Consider the following 25,498-nt stretch of genomic DNA (forward strand, 5'->3'; position numbering starts at 1 on the left):
AAAGACCAGTAATGTTCAAGGAGAAATAGCTCCTTTTTGTGGAGGGCATGTGAGGATAATTTTATCAGAGTGGAAGTTGTAAAGAAGGGATTCAAATGATGTGGCATACAGGCATAATCTGGTCTTGTCTTTTTCTCTAACCTTATTTCTTGCTACTTTTTACTGTGATTACTCAGGGTGCCTTTCTGTTATTCCTAAACAAAATTTAGGGTGTTTTGTGCCCCTTTCTACCTAAAACATTCTTTCCTCTGCTATTCACTTAACTCTTTTCCCCTGTGTTAGTGGTTTGTGTGTCACTGGGACCAAAATATGTGACAAGAACAAATTAGAGCTCTGAGGAAAAGCTTATTTGGGCTCATGAGTTCAGCCCTTGGCCAGCAGACTCTAGGGCTGAAGCATCTCAGAGGAATGGCATGGTGAAGAAAAGCTGCTCAGTTTATGGCAGCCAGAAACAACAAAGAATGACTGGAAGGAGCCAGGTACAGAGGAGTCCTGAAGGCCACACTCCCAGTTACCCACCATCTCCAGCCACACCCAAGCCTAGTAAATCCATTCAAATTATAAATCCATCAATAGCCTAATTTGCTAAAGAGGTCAAAGTCCTCAAAATTCAATTATTTCACTTCTAAACATGGTTACATTGACAACACATAAGCTTTTCAAGGGGACATTCCAGGTCCAAACCCAAATACACCTTTGTCTAATTCTCTTCTCAAATGCCAGGTCCTCAAAGAGGTTTCCCTGATGATACTAATATAGTGCCTCTCCCCCATCACTCTAGCCCCTCCTGCTGGCTGTTTCATTTTTCTTCATAGACCAATCATAATCTTACACAATTTGTTCTTTTCTCTCTCTTAACAACAGAATGAAAACTCACTGGGCAGCAGTGATGTTGTCTTATCACTGTATTATTAGTGCTAAGAATGGGGCCACACAAACAACAAATATTTGTTGAATGAAAATGGGCAGGGAAAGAAAAAGGAACACAAAGGAGAGGCAAATCAGATAGTTTCCAGACAGGACACTTCTAAGACCTAAGCCCAGAAGTGCCACTTGGGAGTCTTATAAAAACACCTGACTGGGCATGGTGGCTCACACTACTTGGGAGGCTGTGACAGGATGATCACAAATTCAAGGACAGTGCTAATAAGTAGTGAGACTCTCATCAACCTAGCAAGACCTTATTTCCAAATAAAAAATTTAATAGGGCTGAGGGTTATAGCTAGGAGGTAGAATGCCCCTGAGTTCAATCCCCAGGGCCACAAAGAAGGACACACACACACACACACACAAAAAAAAAAAAAAACCCTGTCAGCCAGATCTAGTTTTAATTCTTTTGCATTGCAATACATTCTATGAACTTCCTGATCCTTCAGTACAAAAAAAGTGGTTTACCTTTATTGGAGTTCAAAATATTTAATAAAGTGAAGGCTGATAGGGCAGAAGAAGTAAGGAAAGAGCAAGCGGAAGTGCCCTAATATACCATGAGGCTGTGAGGGGCTGGCCTGCTTGGTGGTCTACTACTTGGAATTGCCTTGGATTCACAGCAGCAGTGGTACCCCAGTGCCACAATTAAAAAAAAAAAAAAAAAAAAAAAAAAAAAGACAAAATCAGCCTCCAGACAAGAGAAATTTTGTGAAGAGTAAAAAAAAAAAAAAAAAAAAAAAAAAGGAAAGAATCTGGACCTATGAGGATGCCACTGGCTTGCTGAATCAAATGACTTTGAAATACATCTATTACTCTGCACTATTCCACCTACCACACTGTCTTAATAGTCACTAAAAAAGACATAAATGAACATGGATATATCTTTCTTAAAGATTTTTTTAACAGGAAAAAAATGTACATTCAATACATTTTTATGTTAAAATTCTAAGAAGGAACAAAGGAAGGTTGCTATTAGTTACTTCTAGGACTGGCATTTGGATAGTTTATAAAAAAAGAGACAAGTCATATATTAGAATTTAGAAATTCTTCAGCTTACACTTTATATACAGATGGTATATGGTATATACATATATACATATCATCTGTGGAAACAACTAAGACAACTCATGAAAGAAAACACTTCTACTTTATTGGAGTGACTCACCAAAGGATGATATATTATGATATGCTAATAACACCCAGGAATCATAACCCAGAGGGTATCTTTCCTTGAGAGCTACGTACTTTAGCTGCTATATGAATTAGTTGTCTCAATACACAAGCTTTCCAGGCAAATATTAAAATACAAAAGGTTTTTGTTGCTACATTGCTGTGGCTAAACATCAGTTGAAAGAGACAGTTCAAGGATACAGAAGGCCAAAACAAAAAGGTGCACTCTGAGTCCGCCCTTGAATTCTTATTTTTTCTTCACCCTTGAATTCTTAATACCCGACTCCAGCAGAATGAACTAAAACTTCAGTCAGGTAAAACAGATGTGTAACTTCAGTATGTCTCACATATAACAAACTGCTTGAAGGAACAAAGCTAAAAATCTATTACAACATGAAATGGCAATGTGCACTATTAAAGGTAGAGATGAATGCAAAGATTATTTTATCATGAGGGAGGATAAATGAATGAAAATCTAATGCAGTTAGGGGGGAAGCTTTTTGAAAAAGGTTAAACCTTTTCTAAAATGCTCATTATTAAACCATTATTGTTGGACTCAAACCTCAGCATCCTGTCATGGCACATAACTATTGGTCCAGTTATACCCCAAGTACTACATTATAGATTAAACCTGAAACTGTCTATTTTTAGAGACTTTTTCAACTTAAAACACAAACAGCTGAAGCAACAGCTATTCTACCATGATGTATGTGCTAAAGGAATGAATGTGTTTAGTAAAGATTTATCAATAACTTTCTATATTCAAGACTTACTGTTAGCCAGATATAGTGGTACACATCTGTAATTTCAGTGATTCAAAAGGCTGAAGCTGAAAGATGGCAATTTTATTTATTTATGCATTTTGATATTGGGGAATGAACCCAGAGGCATTCTACTTCCAGGCTACCCTCCTAGCCTTTTTTCTTTATTTTAAAACAGGTCTCACTACATTGCTGAGGCTAACTTCAAATCTGCAATCCTTCAGCCTCCCAAGCACTGGGATTACATCTGCATACCACCATGCCCAGCACTTTATTCTTAACAACAACAACAACAAAAAAAAAATTCCAAGGGCAAACTGAACAATGTAGAGACCTCATCTGGGGGTGTAGCTCAGTGGTAGAAAGCCCCTAGGTTCAATCCCCAGTTCCTTCCCACACAAAGACTCCATGTTGATTACTTTCCATCAAGAATTCTATAGGACAGAAGCCCCAAAGAATTATAGGCTAGGAAATAACAATACTGTATGTAAAAGGATAAAAATAAAATCCTAAGAAGCAGGAGGAGACTTTCAGGAAGATAAAATGCTTCAGTGTTATTTGAGCTGGGCCTAGAATGAGGAGTCAAATTTGGATCCATTGCAAGAAGAGGAGGACTTCTCAGTTAGTGATGATAGAATGTACTCCTATGCTCTATACACACAGACATCATTTCCACCAGTTCTTCCCTGACAGAATATGCTCTTGCCCTGACAATCGTCTTGGTTTTCTCCAAACAGGCATTTTCATCTTAGGGCCTTTGCCTTGGCTGCTCCCTCTGTTTGGAATGCACTTCCCCAGGTACCAGCAAGGATGGTTTTCTTACCTCCCAGTCTTTGCTCAGATATTACAGTCTCAGTGGGAACTTAACCAGGTATCCTATTTTAAATTATCTCCACACTCCCTATCACCCTGTCCTATTTTACTTTTTCCATTGGATTTATTACCACCTGGCACACTTTACAATCTACTGCTTATTTGCTGTGTCTACACCCTTCCCACAAGAGCAGAAGTGGATATGTTTGTTCATCTCCACTGTCTGCACATAGTGGTCAGGAAATAAATATTTGTTGATAAAACTGACTGAAAAAAATAAATGAAAAAGATGTCGCCTCTCAAATAGGCTATATTCTAGTACAATAAGAAAATATATACATTATCTTAAATTATTCCTGAAAGACTACTAATCACACAGTTAGCAAAATCCAATTTATAAAGACTAATATACAGAAATAGCTTCTGGCACGGCACTTCTACACAGCCAGTAGATTAATGTTTTTATACCTTCTAGCTCCATGCCCCAGCAACAATGCCATAGCAATGGCCAAAAATGCACCAGAGCTGCCACTGCTGCCGGAACTGCCTCTTCCCTCATTAAGCTTCACTGCTACCTACTGAGTGAAGGTAAAAAATATTTTTGTTACCATTGTTGGACAAGAGAAAAGCCTTTCTAGATTTCCAAATTAAATTCATATTTGGGTAGATGGTTAAATTCTACACGATAGGAAAGATAGATTGATATTATGGATTAGCCAAAGAAGCTACTATGCTTAGTTATTAAATTCAGACATAAAAAAATTTTTTTTGAATTCTATTTTACTACTGAAACATTTTGTTTTGTTTTGGTACTTAGGGTGGAACCCAGGGGTTTTTACCACTGGGCTATACTCCCAGACCTATTTTATACTTTATTTGGAAACAGGGTCTCACTAAGTAGCTGAGAGCCTCACTAAGTAGCTGAGGCTGGCTTTGAACCTGTGCAACCCTCCTGTCTCAGCCTCCCAAGCACTGGGATTACAAGCGTGCAACACCTAACCCGGCTGATGTAGAATTTTTAAACAGAGTATTAGGATTTAAGTTATCCTACAATAAAACTATCCAGGAGTAGTGAAGAAAAATTTAAGGGCAAGATGACTCTTCCTTCAACCATTCTCACGTTTAATTTTTAATGGCAGGAAGGATTCCCATCTGCACTTAACTGCATAAAAGTGTAGGTCTTGGCACAGTTTCAATAGTGAACTGAAAGTTGATTTCTGGTATAAGCAAAATGCCCTTAAGACAAAACAATAGGTATATCCCACATTAATCCTATCAGTGAGAGCCCAATTTTATGGGTTTTACATGGTGGTGAATTGTGCCCTCAAAATGGTCATCTAAGTGACCCTTTCTCAATCACTTACAAATTACTTATCTTTGCTATCTTAAAGCTTCTAGAATTCAGCAATATCAAATATTTTCCATTCTAAAGGAGATTTGCAACTACTATGTGTGTAAGTAGAAAAATCGAAAAATGAGGGCAAACCGCCCTATATAGGGGGAAAAAAGCCAAACTAGCAACTGAAACCATAACTTTCTGGTACAGAATCACAGTTCTAAACAGTCAGCCACAAATGTCGCCGGCAGCTTCAAGAGTAAATGATTTAGTCAATAGGTAAGACGCCGGACTAAATAAACCACGGGTCCTCACTCATCTTTCTTCTTAGTAAAACCTGAAAGTCACCGAGACACCGCCCGCACCGGGCGCGCGGTTACTGGAACGCGGGCAGCTCCGGCTCCTCGGCGGCGGGCGAGGCGGGCAGGGCCGGGGCGGGGGCGCGGAGGCCGGGCTGCCGGGGCGCGGGGCCGGCGCGGGGCCGGCGCAGGCCTCGCCGCGCCGCCTGCGCTGTCGGCGGGCGGAGCGCGGCGGGCGCGGCTCCCACCCACCGCCCTGACAGCCCGCGCGAGGCGGCGCGGGACCGGGTCGCTCCGCCGAGCCGCGCTGGGCGCCGCCCGCCGCCAACGCCTCCCCTCGCGGACCGCGGCGGCGGGCTACTCACGTAGGGCTGGTAGAACTTGGAGAGCCGCGGCTTCCCGTGGTTGTTGAAGATGAGGATCGCCTTGATCATGGCTGGGCCGGGCCGACCGGGTGGGCGCTGGGCCGGGGCGGGGCGGGCAGCGAGCCTCGCCTCGGGTAGGAGCCGGTGAACCTTCCCACCCGCCCCCTCCGGCACGCGCGCGCGCTCCCGAGCCGGGGGCGGGGCCAGCCCGGCGGGCGGTGGGCGGGGCGAGGCGGGCGGGCCGCTGGTGGGCGTGGCCATCGGGCGGAGGGAAGCGGAAGCGCCGCAGCCCACGCCTGGCGAAGGGGTGCCTGTCACGTGGCCGCGCACGCGCTGTGGCCGGCGGAGCCTTCCCAAAGAGTTTTGCGGTAAAAAAAAATTCATTACCATTTTCAAGGTCAAGATCCTGGGCAGGTTCGTTTTGGAGGACTAGCCAGCACTCCAGCGCTCGCTGTGGGTGGTTGGACCCCCTTCCCGGGCGCCGGGCCGCCGCCGCCCCCCCACCCCCCCGGCAAGATGGCGGAGGAGCCCGAGCCTGCGCTTCCCCTCTCTGCTGCCGCCGGCGGCGAGGGACTCACGGAGGTCTCCCCGGAAACAGCCACTGCAGAGCCCCATCCTGCTGCAGTCTCTCCCGGGACGGAGGAGCCTTCTGGCGACACCAAGAAAAAAAGTAATTTTGAGAGCAGTTTCTGGGCAGAGACTGGGGGTTTAGGTGTGTCCGTAGGGGTGGAGGCCAACGAAGAAGCAGAATTTCGAGGAGGGTGCTTACCAGATGTACATTTTCACAGGCCAGACTTGTACTTTTCAGTTTCAAGCTTCTTGAGTGCCTCACACAAAAGCCATCTCTGAACGCGCACCGTCTTCCTAACTGGCCTTGATTTGATAACTTGGTTATCGGTGTGGCGCCGGGTACTTGGCTGCCATGGCGCTCTCTATTATGTAATTCTAACCTTCCTTAGAGTTGGCCAAACTTCGAGCGAGAGCGGAGTGAAATCTCGTTAATTCCAGGTACTTAACAAAGGAGTTGATTATTCGAATATTATAAAGTGATACGGATGATCAGCGACAACGCCTGAGTTAGAATTCACGAGTTTTGATTAGATCGTAGTCCTTCTCATCCCCAGTTGAGTGTGAATTCATTCCTTGATCCAAAAAAGTTGACCCAATATGAAGAATGTTAAAAACTAAAAGGAACTGCCTTTGCAAAATTTCTAATTTTGAACCTCTATAAAGGAATCATTTCATTGAATAAGCTGTCCTTAGCCGTTTGTTGTGTGAGAATTTGTTCGCCATTGGAAATTAAATTTCAAAGGATTTTTTTTTTTTTTTACTAATCTTAGTCCAAGTTTAGTAATTGAGGTTGACTATGGAGGTTTTTAAAGAGGCCCCAAAACGGTGGCCAGCAACCCAGATATTGCCTAAGGGCATGTTTGTTTTGGTCTATACAATTAGTTTTTTCTTTTTACAAGTTAAGCTAATATTGAATTTCTATCCAGATTGTCATCCTTATTTGAGGACAAGCTAATTAAAGGAGCTAAAACATTTCATATGCTACAACTTTACCAAAGGATTTTTAATGAAAGGACAAAGTTTGACCACACCAGAGACTACCTTGTAGCCAAGAGATTTATTGGAGGGACCGGTATGAAAGGAAGAAAGAAATAGAGACAGATGGGGAGAGAGAGAAAGAAGAATAAAGGAAAAAGAGAGAGCACATGCCGGGGTCAGTGTTATATAGGGGTTTGGGGTTGGATTGGGGGTTAATAGGCTAGGAGAAATGCCCTTTGAACTAATTGGCTAAAGTCCCATGGGAGGGTGTCCTGAGGCCTGGTAATTGACTAGGGGTAGGAGGGGGAGGGGGGAGAGATCCCTTTCACTGTTTGGCCAAGGGGCACCAGGAGGGAGCAGGTCTCCAGGTAAGTAACCTGGTGAGGTCCTAGGAGGATGGTAGCTTAACTGGGGTCAGACCGGGGCTCCTCTGGAAACTTAGCTCATGGGGGGGGGGGGGCCCTGAAGTAAGAACCTAATTCATCTAACAGTTGAAACGACCAAAGTTGTTGGCCCTAGTAATGTACTAGGTTTCACCTGGGGAAGCTTTTAAAGTTTGTAGCCAAGCATGGGGTGGAGGGGAACCTGTAATCCCTATTCTTGGGAGTTTGAAACCAGAAGATTGCGGGTAATGAGGCCAGTTTCAGCAACATAGCCAGGCCATCAGCAACTTAGTGAGAAATAAATGAAGACGTAGCTCAGAGGTAGAATGCTCCTGACTTCAATTCCCAGTACCTTCCCCTCCCCTACAAAAAAAGAGTATTTCAAAACAAAAAAAATTTTTAAAGGGCTGGGAATCCCAGAAATTGTGAACATCTGTAATCTAAATGTTTCCCCAGTTGGTTCTAACCAAGGTCCTCAACTGCAAGCAAATCACCTTTAGAATGTAAGAACACAGCTATAATTATACATTGAATACGTTTCCTTCTCTAGCTCTTTTTTCAGTAGGACAACTCAGTTCCTAAATGCAGCTGAATTATTGATAGCTCCAGATGGCCAAAGGAACTGGGAAGGGAGATATTAAAGGCAAGCTAACTAAAATCTCCTATATTATCTCTAAATTCATCCCTCTTCCCAGGAAAACTGAGAGAAGGATAACTAGCTCTTTAGCAAAAAGGTAAACTGTGCATATTGCTAGGTGCCTTCATTCCAGGGGAAATTTTTTTTTTTTTTTTTTTTTGGTGGTTCTGGGGTTCCTGGAAGCCCTTCTACCCAGACCTATTTATATATATATATATTAATTTGGAAACAGGGTCTCTTAAGCCAGCACGGCTGGCTTCTAACCTGCGTGATCCTCCTGTCTCGGCCTCCCAAGCGCGGGGATTACAAGGGTGCGCCACCACTCCCGGCTAGGGGAAAACTTTAATAAATTTGACTTCTGACTTCATTGGGTCCCAACTTTTAGCACCAAGGAATGAAGTAAGGATGTAGTAGAACAGAGGTAACTTCAGAGGCAGTAGTGTACCTTTTCCTTTTCATTATTGATGGCTTGCTTTTGATTGTAAGTGCTCTCCACACACCACACACAAAAGTAACATTTTGTTCAAGAGACAGCTCCATAGTCTCTATGATTTGCATATCTATATATTGGATCATTAAGTTTTTTTTGTGTGTGTGGGTTTGGGGATGGAACCCAGGGGCATTTGACCTCTGAGCTACACCCCCAAAATAATTCCTTATTTTGAAACCAGGTCTCCCTGAGTTGCAGAGGGCCTCACTAAGTAGCTGAGGCTGAGGCTATCCGCAAACCGCGATTCTCTGGTCTTTTCCCGAATGCTGGGATTACAAGCGTGTGCCACCACGCCTGGCTCATTAAGATGTTTTTATTCTCTGAAAATTTTTGGTCCCCTAATTATATTTTAATAGGTTTATTTTTCTTTATTAAAAAGTTTGTTATGGAAAGTTTTGTAGTTAGAAAAAGCAAAAGTAATACCAAGTAATAATTGCCTGTGTCACTACTGAAAAGAACATTTTGGTGCATATTCTGTATGTGACCATGTGTTTGTGATACCTTTAATGAAATTGAGGTCATATTCTTAAGAGTTTTATATTTAGAACCACGTTTTACTAACTTCCCTATGCTGCTAAATATGCATTTATAATGTTTCCTTAATGATTTTAATCTTAAGGATCATTAAGTATGAATAGTGTGCTGGATACTACTCATTCATGTACTAACTCATTCAGTCCTCAAAACAACTCTGAGTGGGTGCTATTCCCACTTGACAGGAGAAATAAGCACAGAGAATGAAAAAGCTTTGTGCGTGTGTGTGTGTGTGTGTGTGTGTGTGTGTGTGTGTGTGTGTGTGTATACATACCTAGGAAGTGACAGTCATTATTCAAACCCAGGTAGCTTAGAGTACATACCCTTTGTTATATAAATTCTGTAGGAGAGAACAACTTTTATTTAATCAGTCCCCTTCAACTATCCATATTGGGTACTTGGATTTAACCAGTTCTTTTTTTCACTAAAATGTCTCAGTGAGGGTAAAATCCTTCTAAATGTACATCTCATATTTTCTTAGACTGTATTTTCTAGAAGTATTATTGAGTAGAGATACATGTTCATTTATTGGATATGTAGTACTGAAAGAGAACTTTATATTCTCAATAGTATATATCTCATCTACAGTATTCTAATTTTTGTAGTTTAGTAGATGAAAAAAGTATGAGATTAAACTTTGCTGTTTTTGTATGCTTAAATGTTATTTTACATCCTTATGGAACTTATATTTCTTTGAAATTACCTGTTATGTCAAAATGCATTTGAAAGATTAGTCTCATGGGCCAGAAATGATGGTGATCTCAGTGTTTGGGAGGCTGAGACAGGAGGGTTTGAGGATTTGAGGCCAGTGTGCAATAACTTAACTATTGGTTTCAAAATAAAAAGGGATGAGAGTATATAGCTCCAATAGACCACTCCTGGGTTCAATTCCCATTACTGCGGGCGCCCGCACACGCGTATACACACACACACACACACACACACACACACACACACACACACACGATTATCCTATCAAGAGAAGTTTCTATGTTCAAGGAAAAAAATAATGATACAGAATCTAACATTTCATATCTTTAACATAGCTTCAGAATCATAAATATATGTAAAATACAATTTTCTAATGTCTTTTTTGTGTGTGTGTGGTACTGGGGGTAGAACCCAGAGGTTTTCTACCTCTGGGCTATACTCCCAGCCCTATTTTATATTTTATTTGGAAACAGGGTCTCACTAAGTTGCTGAAAGCCTCACTAAGTAGCTAAGGCTGGCTTCCAACCTGCGCGATCCTCCTGTCTCAGCCTCCCAAGCGCAGGGATTACAAGCGTGTGCCACCATGCCCGGCTTTTCTAATGTCTTTTATGTCACATTCTGATTACATGTTTTTGTATAATTGTCAGTATTTTTTTTGCAGTTGACATCTTGCTAAAGGCTGTGGGAGACACCCCTATAATGAAAACAAAGAAGTGGGCTGTAGAACGAACCCGAACCATTCAAGGACTCATTGACTTCATCAAGAAATTTCTTAAACTTGTGGCCTCAGAACAGTTGGTATGAAAACAGTACTAGTGGTTTTTCTACAAAAATCCACAATAGTTCCTAGGCAACAATGAATAATTTTTATATAGAAATGTACCTGGCATGTGGGATTTATGTACTCTTTTGAAGGATTCTTTGGGGAACCCTAAAAGGAAATGAATTTGAGATTGATTTGCTTTACAATGCAAACCAATTTTTTTACCTAGTGTTTTTGGGAAGAGAAGAACTTCAGCTTGTAAATTCTCACTGGAAAACAAAGTAGACAAATTTAAGGATGGTAGTTTAGGGACGAAGGATACAGCCCATTGTGGAGTATACCTCCCACATACTGGGGGCCTTGGGTTCAATCTCCAGCAACAACAGTCATGCTGAGGAGAAACTGGGAAATTAAAATTGAGCAGAGTAGGGGATATGAGAAAGGAAGGAAAGAGAAGGACCACATCAGGATGAAGAGGAGCAGCATCTGGAAAGTTCAGCAAGTAGGTCTCCATATTTTTAACACTACAAACAACAGAAGGAGCTGTGAAGTGAGAAAAGTTATTCTAACCCACATCATGCTAAAAGCTGAGGGAAACAAATTGGATATAAAAGCCAGCAACAGGAAGAGCCAAGGTCAAATACCTCATAGTGTTCCAAGAAAAAAAGGAAAACCAGAATAACATCTCTGGAAACAAATTATTCCAGGAGAATATGCCTATAAGATCAGAAACCACAACTGTATTTCAAAATTAGATAAAAGACAAAATTATGAAAGATGTGAACTGACAGTATCAGCATTTCTAAATAAAACTGAGAAATAAATGATAGAGCTCAGGAAAAGAATTAGAAATGAAAAGAAAATTATTTCCAAAATGAAGACTAAACTGGAAGGAATATAAGAAAAATAATACACACCCGAGTTAACACCTTAATAGAAACAGAAGGCTTTTTTTTTTCTTTTGGAACTGGGTCTTACTAAGTTACAGAGGGCCTCACTAAATTGCTAAGTCTATACTTAAACTTGCAACCCTCCTATCTCTTCCTCCCAATCCTCCATGGGATTATAGCCATGTGCCACCATGCCTGGCTCAAATCTTTTGTTTTAGTACTGGGGATTGAACCTATAAGTCATTCTATCTCCAAGCTACACCACTAGCCCTATTTTTTTTTTTTTTTTTTGAAACAGGGTCTCACTAAGTCGTGGAGGGCCTGAGTAGCTGAGGCTAGCATCAAACCTGCGATCATCCTGTCTGCCTCCCAAATACCTGGCTGTTGCTCATATCTTATTTCAAAAAGAAACAAAAGCAAAAATGATGTGATAGAAAGCAACAGATAATGAGTAAAAACAAAGGAGAAAACATATGGGACTAGATGAAATATAAGAACCAATACACAACAGATAAATACCTTATAAAAATAGGTTACTTTTTTTAATTAAAAAAAAGTAGAAAAAATGTGAGAGAAAGTGACAGGTGCTGAGTATAAACAAAGGAGAAAACTTGGACAGTGGAAGCAGGAAGTCCTTAAGAAAAACCAAAACAAGGGAATGAAACAAATACTTTAAAACTGTAAGGGAGCTGGGCATGATGGCGCAAGGTTGTAATCCCCACGCTTGAGAGGCTGAAACAGGAGGATTGCACAGGTTCAAAGCCATCCTCAACTACTTAGGCTCTCAGCAACTTAGTGAAACACTGTTTCCAAAGTATAAAATAGGTCTGGGAGTATATCCCGGAGGTAGAAAGCCTCTGGGTTCCACCCCCAGTACCACCAAAAAAAAAAAAAAAAAAATGTAAGGGAAAGTTTCCCTCTCTCTCTCTCTCTCTCTCTCTCTCTCTCTCTCTCTCCTTTCCTCTCCTCTCCTCTCCTCTCCTCTCCTCTCTCTCTCTTTCCTCTCTCTCTCTCTCTCCTCTCTCCTCTCTCTCCTGGAGGTTGCATACAGGAGCATTCTACCTCCAAGCTACACCTTCAGCCCTATTTTATTATTTTATCTAGAAATGGGGCCTCACTACATTGCAGAGGGACTCACTAAATTTTTGAGCCTAGCCACAAACCTGTGATTCACCTGTCTCAGCCTCCCAAGTCTGGGTTATAAGCATGCACCACTACACCTGGCTCGTTTCTTAAAAAGATGTAAAACTGTATATTGTAGAAACATACTAAATACCTGTGAATATCAACCCAAAACAAGAAACATTTTTTTTGAAGATTTAAAGAAGTTTATTAAAAGATAGAAATACAGAAAATAGAAATACAGCCCCATGCCAAAATGGCATGAGGGGGTGACTCGAAATGAATACACCCCAAGAAACATTCTAATAAAATTATTGGACTTGAAAGAAGGGAAAAACTTTGGAATGTGGGGTTGGGTGAACTTATAAGGAAAAGGAAAAGGGGGTTATTAAACTTTAATAGCAAAGATAAAATATGAGATGAGAGATATCAACATATAGATTGATTTTAAAAGAAACTTTATTTTTTAAAATAGTTTTATCTGCCCAAACTTGTAGATTTTGGAAATTGTAATTCCATGAAATTTTGCTTTCATAAACCCAGGGTAACTGCTTTTAAAATGACCAAGTAGAGTCAGGTGTGGTGGCGCACGCTTGTAATCCCAGCATTTGGGAGGCCAAGACAGGAGGATCGTGGTTTGTAGGCACCCTCAGCTACTTTGGCCCTTTGCAACTCAGTGAGACCCTGTTTCAAAAATAAAAAAATATGGCTGGAGGTGTAGCCCAAAGGTAGAATGCCCCTGGGTTCCAATCACAAAAAATATAATGATCAAGTATGCCAGGTGTTGTGGTACTACATGCATTGAATCCCAGTACTTGGGAGGCTGAGAAAGGAGAATCAAGACCATCCTGATTTAAGACCATTCTTGGTATCTTAGATCTTGTTTCAGAATAAAATAGGGTAGAATTCCCTTGAGTTTAATCCCCAGTACCACACACACACACACACACACACACACACAAGTATTTCTAATTTCTTCATTGAGATTGATGATGATTACCTATGGAGCTCTATGGTATACAGATACATTTGTTTATCTCAAACTAGTTGAAATGCTTTTTAATTTACAATCACTTTCAACAGAAGTTCACTAACTTCTGTTACATTGCATGAAATTCCCTTAGTTCTTCTTCTCCTCTACTTTTCCCCCAAACATACCATCTTCCTTTGTCTCCATTGTCTGTGAAGTCTTATCACAACTGTTTACCTGGTTGAATCCTGTTTTTTCCATGGTTCTCTTCCAGGAAGCCTTCCCTGGTTCTTAGGCTTGACCTAACAAGGTAACAGCACCACTGTATGCTATATACCTTGTTAGATGCATTTTTCTTGTCTATATTACCTACTCATGGGTCTGCCTCTCCAGTAGATTGTAAACACCTTGAGGAGAAAAATCATGTTAGTCTTAATAGTTCCACACCTTTTGCAACTCTAATCACATCATAGACACCTATGAATATTTCTTGAAATAAAATGAACAGTTATCAAAGTGTCCTCTCCTACTTTTACTGTTAGTACTAGATTAAATCTAGGGTCTCTTCTATGCCATAACGTGTTCTCCACTGACCCGGCCTTCCTCCAGCTTCTCTAAAGTCTTCCAAAACAATGAAGTAACACAAAGAAAAATGCCAGGAGTCAGACACAGATTTACAATAAAATGCACAATACTTTAATACGTGTATTCAATTCATCTTTAACCATGAATTAATGTAACAATGAACAATTTGTAAATAATTTAACTGTAAAACATTTGTTGAGTACATACAGCAGTCACTATTACATGGTATTAGCTCATTTTATCTTTCCTTCTAGCTTCCAAGAGGTATTTTCCATCTTACAAATAAGGAAATAAGCCAAGAAATGTTATATGTATTTAAAGCCAGGATGCAAGCCCAAGTATATCCGCATAAAGCCTGAAAACTTAAATCACTATCCTGTTACCTTAGGGCTTGAAGTTTCAATGTTACCTGTTTTTCATTTGCCTGCAAGTGGCTTTATAATAGTGACACTGAGCCTGAAGTTTAGTATCTTGCAGTTTTCAAGAAGCCTAACCATGTATATCATCTTTTATTCTCAAGAGAAATACACAGATTGCTTGAATGTTGTTTATTGCATTTTGGCCAAGTATGTGAAATTTTTAGAAAAAAAATACTGTCATGCTGAAATGAAACTTTTAATACTGAAATTTCTGGAATAAGCCTTTAAAAACTACTTGTAAGCTGGGCATGATGGTGCACACTTGTAATCCCCGCACTTGGGAGGCGGAGACAGGAGGATTGCGCAGGTTTGAAGCCAGCCATGCTGGCTCAAGAGACTCTGTTTAAAAAAAAAAAAAACTACTTGTAACAGTTACTGAAAAGCTTCTTAATAGCTAGGCTTGGTGGTACATGCTTATAATTCCAGTATTTGGGAGGCTGACACAGGAGGATCACAGGTTCATGGCCAGCCTCAGCAGCTTAGTGAGACCTTGTTTCAAAATAAAATATAAAAATAGGGCTGGGGGTGTAGTTCAGAGGTAGAAGTTTCTTAATTACAAAAAACTGGGAGCCACTGATCTAAAAAATTCTGCTGTTTTTATTCCTTTGTAAAAGAGATATGATGTTCATAAAAATCTCTTAAATCTTATCAGATGCTGTCTGGAGAAGCTTTTCTCAATTTCAAGACAGTTTGAAAGTTACTAATAAGGATACATTAAAATGAACTTACTAAATTTATTTATTTATTTCAGTTTATTTATGTGAATCAGTCCTTTGCTCCTTCCCCAGACCAGGAAGTTGGAACCCTATATGAGGTAAAAAGTTGATATTTTTATCTTAATGGATTATGTATAGTATACTGTGTAATATGCATATGATAGTGGGTCATTAATTTAGATTTTAAGAGTTGGTATGCCATTCTTAGTTATTGATGGGGTCATTCTCAATTATTGGAAGAGGTCACTTTCTCATTCTTTTTTATATCAACATCTTGAATGTAGTAAAATCTTAATTATACAGTGATTGAACTTCATAGTCTTTTGTTTGTATTATCAAAAAGGAAGTTTTCCCTTATTAGCATATAGATTCTTATCGATTTCTATGTTATTCATATGATCCACAATCCAAATATGCCTCTATGAGACTGAAATATCTACATAAAAACCACTGTGCTCAACATTTTGCAATATCACGGTAATTATTATAGAGTGTACATACTTGCATTACTAGAAAACAAAAATACATATTGTCAGAGGTGTAGAGAAGGGGCAAGATTAAAACATGTTATAAGTCCATTCATACCCAAGATACTTAATTGTGTCGGTGGTGACACACGCTTGTAATCCCAGTACTGGGAGGCTGAGACAGGAGGATCACAGGTTTGAGGCCCTCCGCAACTTAGACCCTGTTTCAAAATAAAAAATAAAAAGAAGGTTTGGGGGCATAGCTCAGAGGTAAAATGTCTCTGGTTTCAATCCCTGGTACCCCCCACCCCCCCACACACACACACAAAAAAAAAACTAGTGATAAAAGCAGGAATCTTTTAAGATAAATAACCTTATAACACAGGTAACCTAGATGAGCATATGTGGATATTTATGGTACATATGACTTTTGAGTTTAATGTACTGCCTCTTTTCTTTTTGTAGTGCTTTGGCAGTGATGGCAAACTGGTCCTGCATTACTGCAAATCTCAGGCATGGGGATGAATCACAGAGAAAAACAACTTAGTACTCAAACAGCTGTGAAAAGTTTCAATGCTTGTGATAAGAGACTTGACAGATATGAACTACTCATCTTGTGTCTGCTGTGACTTAATACTTATGCATAAGAAAACATCCACAGTAAACTCACAGAAAATGTGATTTGTTTTAGTACACAGGTCATCATAAAAGAGTGAAAAGAGTATGCCTGTTGCTTCTACCTATTATTACTGTTGTTTTCAATCTGCCTTCAATGTTGAAAATAATGAAACTTCATAAGCGTCTTTATTACCGGTTCTCAAAATGACTGAAATTACTTACTTTGTAGAATTGGCACACTCTATCTACTGTGTTGTCCAGTAAAATGACATTCCCTTGACCTCTTGGTTAAATGCTTTCACAGTCCAGTAGAGGGCAGCCTTGCCGGCAGAAAGAGTATGGCGGTTTGTTTTTACATCTTTGCCAAGTGACATTAGAAAAGGCTGTTATTGCTAATTTCTAGCTGACATCTATCCAGGAGAACAAGTATGTCGGCAAACTGGACGATATACAGAGAATAAGTATAATTTAAGCTTAATTATGTTGGGAAACAGTAATTTACAAATTCTGGACAAATTAATCATATAACTCTTTTCAAGATTTTTGAGTCTCAATGTTGTGCTACTCTGCCACCTATTTATACAGTGTCAAAAGAATTCACTGAGTAAGCCTGACATCATTGAGTGTTTCATAATGTAGTTATTACATTGAAGCATTAAAAAAATTGAAAAATAACCTCAGATTTATTTGCAGTCTGTGCCGTGACTTAAGAGAATACCATGTGAGGTGAGCATAGTGGCGCACACCTGTAATCCCAGTACTTGGGAGGTTGAGACAGGAGGATCACAGATTCTAGTCCAGCCTCAGCAACTTAGGCCCTGCTTCAAAATAAAAAAAAATTAAATGAATAAAATGGGACTAGGAGTGTAGGTCAGAGGTAGAATGCCCCATAGTTCAATCCCTACCACACACACAAAAAAAAGAATACCATTTATACTGATGCTATTAGACTATTGCTTAAATTGAGGCCTAACTTTTTCCTTCTCTTTTGTAGTATACTATAATTTTAAAAAGCATCCCAATAAATTAAATGGACTGTTCAAACAGGATTTGAGAGTATTAGAATTCCAGGTCTTTATTTTCTAAGGTAATATAGTTACCTTTCAACTAGGAGATGATGTGGTTTTAGGGATATAAAGTGTATACTTGAACTACACCTATATCTCTTAAATTCCAGAATGTACTTTATGGCTGGAGTTAAGCCTAACATTAGAAGTTGCTGTGTAATAATTCTCATTACAGTGAAGAAATTGCTGTTCAGTTTCATTTCCTGAGAATGTAAATTCTTGGCTTCCCTATATACCAGTGTCCCTTTGTAATAAATAAATATAGCTAATAATTTGCAGTGAATAATACAGGTTGAATTTTACACAATTATAAAAGAAGATAATTTTATACATATGTTGAAAGCTAGAATGTGGATTTTTGAGTCAAATAGGTTGAATATGGAAAAGATCTCTCATTTTGACTATTAATAGTTTACTGAATTAAGGAATATAGCACATGCATGGGTATTTAACAAATGGAAAAATGTGAATTTATATATTACATTTGCTGTTGATGTTTCAAATAGAATATTTACTACCTCAACAATCAAAAGTACTTGAGTTTGAGTTGACCCAAATAACTTACTAGCTTGTTAAATCTAAGTTTAGCTATAAATATATGTACTTTTTTTCTACCCTAATAACTTCAAAGAATATATAGAACTTTGTTTTTTTTAATCATATTTACATTGTTTTCTTGAACTTTACCCAAATAATCATTCTTTACTAAGTTTGCAACATTTACTTATAAAAACCTAGAGTCCCTAAGTTATCAGGTGATTAGAACCTAAAACACAGTTTATTCAACACATGTTTTTGCAAAAATTTGCAGTCTAAATAGTTAAGTATAATTGAAAGGGGGGGGTGACCCTTCAGGTTATATTTTAAACTTTCTATGTGATTGGGAAGATAAATGTCAGTACTGCATGCTTTATTTTACTGTGTAGAGGTGACCCACAAGGGACAAAGTTTATGTAATAGAATATACTCCCATCTATAAAAGTATTTATGCCAATGACTTCATAATAAGTTCTCCATGTTTGTGGCATAAGGTAAGTTAAGAATATTTTATCTGTAATCAAAATAATATTGGATACTTCCTGGAATCTTGATTTTTAGAGGTCTTAACCTTAAAGGGACCTTAAATATTATGTTTTCTATAATCAGAGCAGAAAACTAAAAAGTGCAGGCTTTGTATTGGATTATACATTAATCAATTTACTTGTGTGTAAGCCAAAGTAGGAAAGCATTAGATGTGGAAGATGTATTAAGATGAAAATAGCCTTTCATGAAGCTTATTCATTTTGGCCAGATAATAATGGAAAATATTTGGCTAGGCATGGTGGCACACACTTGTATTCTCGGTACTTGGGAGACTGAGACAGGAGGATCTCAGATTCAAGGACATACTCAGGAACGTAGCAACACTCTCAGCAACCTAGAGAGACCCATTTTCAAAACAAAGTAGAATCGGGCTTTGATATAGCTCAAAGGTAGGATGTTCCTGAGTTCAATCTCCAGTACCACAAAAAATGAAAAAAAAAAAATTCAGAAAGCATTTAACCTAAATTTGCGTTATTACTGTTTATATTCCCTGATTTTACCATATATACAGATAAATATTTTCCCCCTACATCTGCTCACATATTTCACTTATACCTAGCCTCTTCAATCCCCAATTCTCCTTCAAAACCCAAGTTCAAGTATTAACTTTTCCTTAGTGCCTGTGTAAATCACAGGTACTAAGAGGGTTACCCTCTCCCTCATAAGAACACTTAGCAGCAAATTACCACTATTAGAGAATTTAACTGCATACTGCCTCATAGGCATGCGCTTATCCTTCATGATTGGACAGGTTTCATCCCTGAAAATTGGATGTTTCTGGCACTTTTTTTTTTAACTAGGTACCCACATATACTCAGTAACTTAAATAGTATTAGTGTGATTTAACTTAGAAAAACAACAATAAAGAAAATTTATATCACTTAAGTTTTTATGGCAGAAGTAATGAAAATGCTTGCAATATGTGGTAGGGTTTTAATGCCTTTAGCATGAATTCATCAGATAAGGCAAATTGAAAAATGTGCAGAAAATAAGAAAATGCAAGGACTGGGATGTAACTCAGTGATAGATGCCTGGTTTCAATCCCCAGCACCCAAAATAAATTTTAAAAAAATGCAATTTATAAAAGAAAAATAAATGGCTAATAAAGTATGAAGCTCCTTCATGAAAAAATGTAAAGAAGAATAGATTTGATTATTGCCTGTCAATTTAAAATGCAAATCTTGATGCCAGTAAAGTTGAGAAATAAGACCTGTCATTCTTGGTGAATGGACTGTTAATTGGTACTTCATTTTATGGAGAAGTTTGACAGTACCCCCCCCCCCAAAAAAAAACCCATGAAACTAACTGTAAAATTCTACTTAATCATTAATGTATTGAGTGTTTACTCTGTCTTTAGCAATAGAATAAGACAATTGTTCTAATCGTGTCAACTTTTCAGATATGCATTTAAATCAGGATTTTTTTAATTAAATTTTTAGAAATAGTGGGAAGTAAGGTATTTGATAACATTGACTTTACCTTTTTTCCCTTTTTTTTTTTTTTGGCAGTACTGGGGACTGAATTCAAGGGCATTTATACATCCAAGTGACACCCCCAGCCCTATTTTTTATTCTTTATTTTGAAACAGGGTCTCACTGAGTTGCAAAGGGCCTCACTAAGGAGCTGAGGCTGGCCACAAACTAAGATCCTCCTGACTCAGCCCCCCACGTGCTGGGATTACAAGTGTGCACCACCACACTGGGCTTGTTTCCTTTTTTTCTTTTTTTTCTTGGTGGTACTGGGGTTCCTGGAAACCCTTCTACCTCCAGGCTACACTCACAGACCTATTTTATACATTCGTATTTGGAAACAGAGTCTCATAAGCCAGCGTGATGGCTTTGAACCTGTGCGATCCTCCTGTCTCCACCTCCCAAGAGCGGGGATTCCAAGCATGCGCCACCACGCCCGGCTCGGCTTGTTTTCTTAATGAATGGGATTAGAAGAATATAAGTCAATTACCATAGTTTGTTTTATATCATAGCAGATCAGATAAGTGTGAATCCTAATGTTGGTTTCTCCTAGTGATAGTCATAAAGGAAGCCTATCAATTTTAAAACATGTCCCAGTTATAGTATGTAGATCTGCAAAATATGTTACCCCTTTTCCCACTCCAGTTGTTTCCAGTTCTCTTAGTGCAAATCCATCCTCTGTTTGCTCAGCCTCTTGACTCTCCCAAGCCATTTCTAATCTCTTATCAAATCTGACAGTTTTACCTACAAAATTTGTTAGAATCCATATATTCATGCCAAAAACCATTGCTGATGGGATGTGTCCATACAGCGCCTAAGGAGATGCAGCCTCCCTCGGCCTGAGCGGCCTGCAGCCTAAGACAAAACTTTAAGTGAAGTGATTCAGCAGAAAATGGGCTAAAGATGGCGCCTGGAGGAAGCTAGGAAGGCATGGTTACCCCATTCATTATGGGTGGGGAGACTGAGCGGTTTTTCCCTTTCTACCTTTAAAGGAGCTTTCTGCACACATGAATGGCTCATGTACTGGCCTGCGATTGGCTGTAAACTACGTGCTAGTGATCTTTATCCCGGATAGGCTAGGCTATTTCTCATGGGAATTCCCTCGTGGCTTGGTGCTATATATATGATTGTTTGGAGAGAAATAAATGAGATCTTGCTTGACTTGACTCCCGGCTTGTGGGTTTGTGTTCGAGTAGTCGGTACTCATCATCTCGTCAAGACCCGCCAGCTGTCGGGCTGGATCCCGACACATTGCTATATTTTTTTTCTGTGTATGATAGCTAATTGGCTCCCCTATATCTGTTCTCTCTGACAAAAGTTCTCTAGTGGCTTCCCATATGAAAGTAAATGCTGGAGTCTCATGTTGCCCTGCCAGAGCCTATGTGATCTGGAGTTCCTACTGCCCCACACTGCCACTCACGTCTTCATTCATCAAACATTAAGTCTGTACCTATCCCAAGGCCTTCGTACTTTCTCCCATCTGGACCCCTCCCCCAGACAAATATGTCTCACATCCCTCACTCCCTGCTCAAACATCTCTTTAAGGAAGGGATCCCTGAACTCGCTGAGAAACTGTCAACTCCTTCCCAATATCCCATGCTTTATTTTTCTCCATTGTATTTTGTATGCAGTCAGCATTTATGTGTCCATCTCTCCATGTGTATTGCATACAACATTTGTTGTTACGACCCTATCCCCATTAGACTAAGCCCTCTGAGGGCAGTGAGTTCATTTTGTGAACAGTGCTTGGCTCGTAGTACATGCTAATCCCAGTACTTGAGAGGCTGAGTCAGGAAGAACACTGGTTCAAAAACAGCCTCAGCAAGTAGTGAGACTCATCAACCTAGTGAGACCCTGTTTCAAAACAAAAATAAAATAGGGCTGGAGGTAGAGTTCTGAGGTAGAATGCCCCTGGTTTCAATTCCCAAAACCACAGAAAAAGTAATATGCTTGATTGATAGACAAGTTATTTCCAGGCATCTAATAATTCTAGTTTCTGGATATCTACCCCTATGCAAAAGTCTCAAAAAGTGAGAAATACTACCCTGGGCTTTTCAGAGTAGAGTAGAACTGCTCTTTAGAATTTTTTTATTATGTTAATAGAGCTTATAATATTCATAACTAATTTTATTGCAAATTAGTTATAATATATTGCTCTTGAGAAGAAAACAGGAGCATTGCTTGAGCCATGGAATTGAAGGTTGTATTTGAAAGTTAAATGTAAATGAGGCTGTACTAACAGTTCTTACTGTTAGTGTGAATCACGTAAGTAACTGCAGTGAAACTGAGAAATGTTAAGTGCCATAAGTGAAAGAATGATTTAACTACTTCATTTGTTCAAGAGGAGGAGAAATTGTTCAATTTGAGAGGCAAATAATAGCCAGAGTACGACTAGACATGCAAAATGGCCTGGGATCTAGGCAGAAGGACAAGCATAAGCAAAAGAATAGATTTGTAAGCACAAGAAACAGTGATCCAGTTTTTGTTTGTTTGTTTGTTTCAGTGCTATGAATTGAACCCAGTATCATTCTACCACTGAACTACAATGCCAGCCCTTTTGATTTTTAATTTTATTCTGAGTTGCCCAAGCTGGTTTATTTTTACTTATTCAATTTTGTGGTGCTGGAGATTGAATCCAGGGACATTCCACTTCTGAGCTACACCCCAGCTCTATTTTATTATTTTGTTTTTTGAAACAGGGTGTTGCTAAATTGCAGAGGTTTACTAAGTGCTGAGACTGGCTGTGAACCTTCAATCCTCCTATTTTTGCCTCCCAAGTACTAGGATTACAGGCATGCTGACTAATTTAATTTGGAGGATATATTGGTAAAGAAGATAAGAGTAAAAGATGAAAATTTGGTAGTTTAGAACCAAACCATGGAAACTTTAATGCAGAGCTGACAAAAACTTGTGTGAAGCAGTTTTACTGAAAATTTGTGACCTGGAAACATCAGCTTATGCTTTAGAGCAGTTAAGCAGTAAGGCATGAATAAACGATTTGTGTGAGGAAATGCTTGAACCCATGGAGTCCAGTTTAGAAGGCCAGGGCTGTGATCCAGAGTTGAAAAAGTGGAGAAACAATAAGAACAGAAAACAAGAAAAATAAGATGTGTAGAATGAGAAGAGTAGCCAGTGATGGGTGCGGTTTTTGATCCTGGTTGGTTCATTGTAGAAATAGAACATCTGAGATGAAAAGCAGGCTTGAAAGGAGTTTCTAACATACTACATTTGAGGTCCTGAAGGGTGCTGGAGCTTTCACTTGGCATGTAAAATTAGACATGAGAGGCATCTATCCAGATGCAATCAATGAAAATTTTTAAGTGTGGGAATAGAAGAGTGGGGGTGTTTGCCCCCAATGCCAGTACTGGGTATTGAACCCAGGGAGGGCCTCACACGTGGTAGCAAGTGCTTTGCCACAGAGTGCTTCTCCAGGCCTTTATTTATTTGTAGTACTGGGGGTGTAACCCATGGGCTTTTCTACCTCTGGGATATACTCCCAGACCTATTTTACATTTTACTTGGAAACAGGGTTTCACTAAGTACTTGAGGCTGGCTTCGAACCTGTGCAATCCTCTTGTCTCAGCCTCCCAAGCACTGGGATTACAAGTGTGCACCACCACACCCAGCTATTATTTATTTATTTTTTAGGACATAGTCTCTCTAAGCTGCCCAGGTTGGGCTTGAACTGGAGATACTCCTGCTTCAGTTTTCCCAGTATCTGGGATTACAGGCCCCAACTCTCAGCCAGTAAAGGATTTAGAAGAGGAAGACAATAAAATTGTATGTCTATATTAGGAAAGATCTTTAAAGATCAAGAGGAATCAGAAATAGCAACTGAATTGTCAGGAAAAATTAAAGAGTCAACTGAGAAATAGAAAATTAAGCTTATATTTGATTTGTTCTTTCCAGATATTAATGAATTAGAGTATCTGAAGTGTAATGACAAAACAAAGCATTGACAAGAATAAAAAACTATGAAAATCAGTGAAAAGTACAAGTTACTTGCTTCCCAAATACTTTACTAGTGACCGCCCAGCTTAACAACACAAAGGTTTGCTTCTGGAATGTTTTCTGCCTATATCTCTTGAACAATGGTGATTGAGCTATTCCTTTTCTTTCGTAACAGTATGGGAGTATATTGTAATAACATTGATTAAGGATCCAAATTAATTTCTGGATCTATAATGAAAAAGGAGGAATCTATACTTGCATTACTTGCATTTCTTTCACATTTTTCTGATTTTAAAATTGTTATCAAAACATCCTAGGTGTGATGCTCATTATACAAATGTATGTATCAGGAGACTTTTTAAAGCACACACCTAGAATTGAAGGATTCAAATAATCTAATTAGAACCTTTAAAATCAATGCACAATTACTCCTGTCCGCCCCAAGGCCTTATTCTCAACATCAGTGGGAACATTAAGTTCTTTGCACTGGATATTATTTCAGGCAATGCTTGACCTTTTTTTGTTGTTGTTCTGGAGACTGAACCCAGGGGCGTTCTAGGTTGATGAGCGAGTCACTCTTTGCTGAGACTGTCCTCGAACCTGCGATCCTTCTGTCTCAGTATCCCAAGTACTGGGATTTCAAAGCATGGGTCACCTCTCCCAGCTGATACTTGACTTTTAAAACTACATTCTAGACCTTGTGGCCTCCATCGATTCACTAGTTTTTACTAAAAACCCGAATCTCTTTTGTTAAAGTGTGCTTATAATGCGCCACTCTAGGATTAAATCTTTTTAGAAAAGATGTAGCTCATTTCCAATGGCCTGGTTCAATCAACAAAAACAGTCGCTCTAGAGCCTGGAGTCCACCATCAGCCTTCGCAGGCACCTCACAATTCCTGAGCTGTATTTGGAGGCCAATACATCCTCTTCCTTCCTCAGGGCACCGCCACCCCCACCCCAAGCCTTCTCCAGACCCTTTCTGTCTACACCGGCTTCGCAGACCCAAGCCTGGGCGGTGGCACAAGGAGAAAGGTTGGGGTGGGCGGCCAGAAGGCGCGTCGGGCTGGGGGAGACCAGAGCCCAGGGCGAGCTCCAGGCCAGCGCGGGCGGAGCGCGGGGCTCCGGGGCGGGCTGGGGCCGGGGGCCGGGCCGTGCGCTGCTAGCCCGCCGCCCCGACGCCGCCTCCGCCGCCTTTCTCGGTGGCTCTCGGCCTCGCACCACCCCGCGGAGGCTGTTGGTACATTCCTGCCGACTCCTGGAGCTTAAAAAGAGCCCGGGAGGGCGAGCTCCGCAGCTCTGCAGCCGCCTGCCCCGCCTCTCCTGCGCAGCGACGGCAGCCGGCGCCTCGAGGTCCTCGCGGGGTTCTCTGCGTCGGGACCCGCGGCCGCTGCTGGGGCCCGCGCC

At 40.0% G+C, this 25,498-nt stretch overlaps 2 protein-coding genes across 9 annotated transcripts in view; one reads left to right on the forward strand and one right to left on the reverse strand.

The window, feature by feature from the left end:
• Positions 1-5,740, reverse strand: part of AP3S1 (adaptor related protein complex 3 subunit sigma 1) — a gene marked incomplete at both ends in the record, with an annotated part of 75,257 nt that extends 69,517 nt beyond the window's left edge. For all 8 annotated transcript variants that reach the window (XM_080699298.1, XM_080699297.1, XM_080699293.1 and 5 more), the window contains one exon: positions 5,672-5,740. In XM_080699298.1, coding sequence (XP_080555424.1) covers positions 5,672-5,740 — 69 coding nt within the window. The remainder of the gene's footprint in view (positions 1-5,671) is intronic.
• Positions 5,741-6,187: 447 nt separating this feature from the next.
• ATG12 (autophagy related 12) lies at positions 6,188-16,431 on the forward strand (the record flags this gene model as incomplete). Its single annotated transcript, XM_080699308.1, has 4 exons — positions 6,188-6,341; positions 10,636-10,772; positions 15,475-15,537; positions 16,372-16,431. 4 exons carry the CDS (start codon positions 6,188-6,190, stop codon positions 16,429-16,431), a joined length of 414 nt encoding a protein of 137 aa, XP_080555434.1.
• Positions 16,432-25,498: the final 9,067 nt, after the last annotated feature.

This window comes from Muscardinus avellanarius, assembly GCF_963383645.1.
Source record: "Muscardinus avellanarius genome assembly, chromosome: 7".
Classification (NCBI taxonomy): Eukaryota; Metazoa; Chordata; class Mammalia; order Rodentia; family Gliridae; genus Muscardinus; species Muscardinus avellanarius.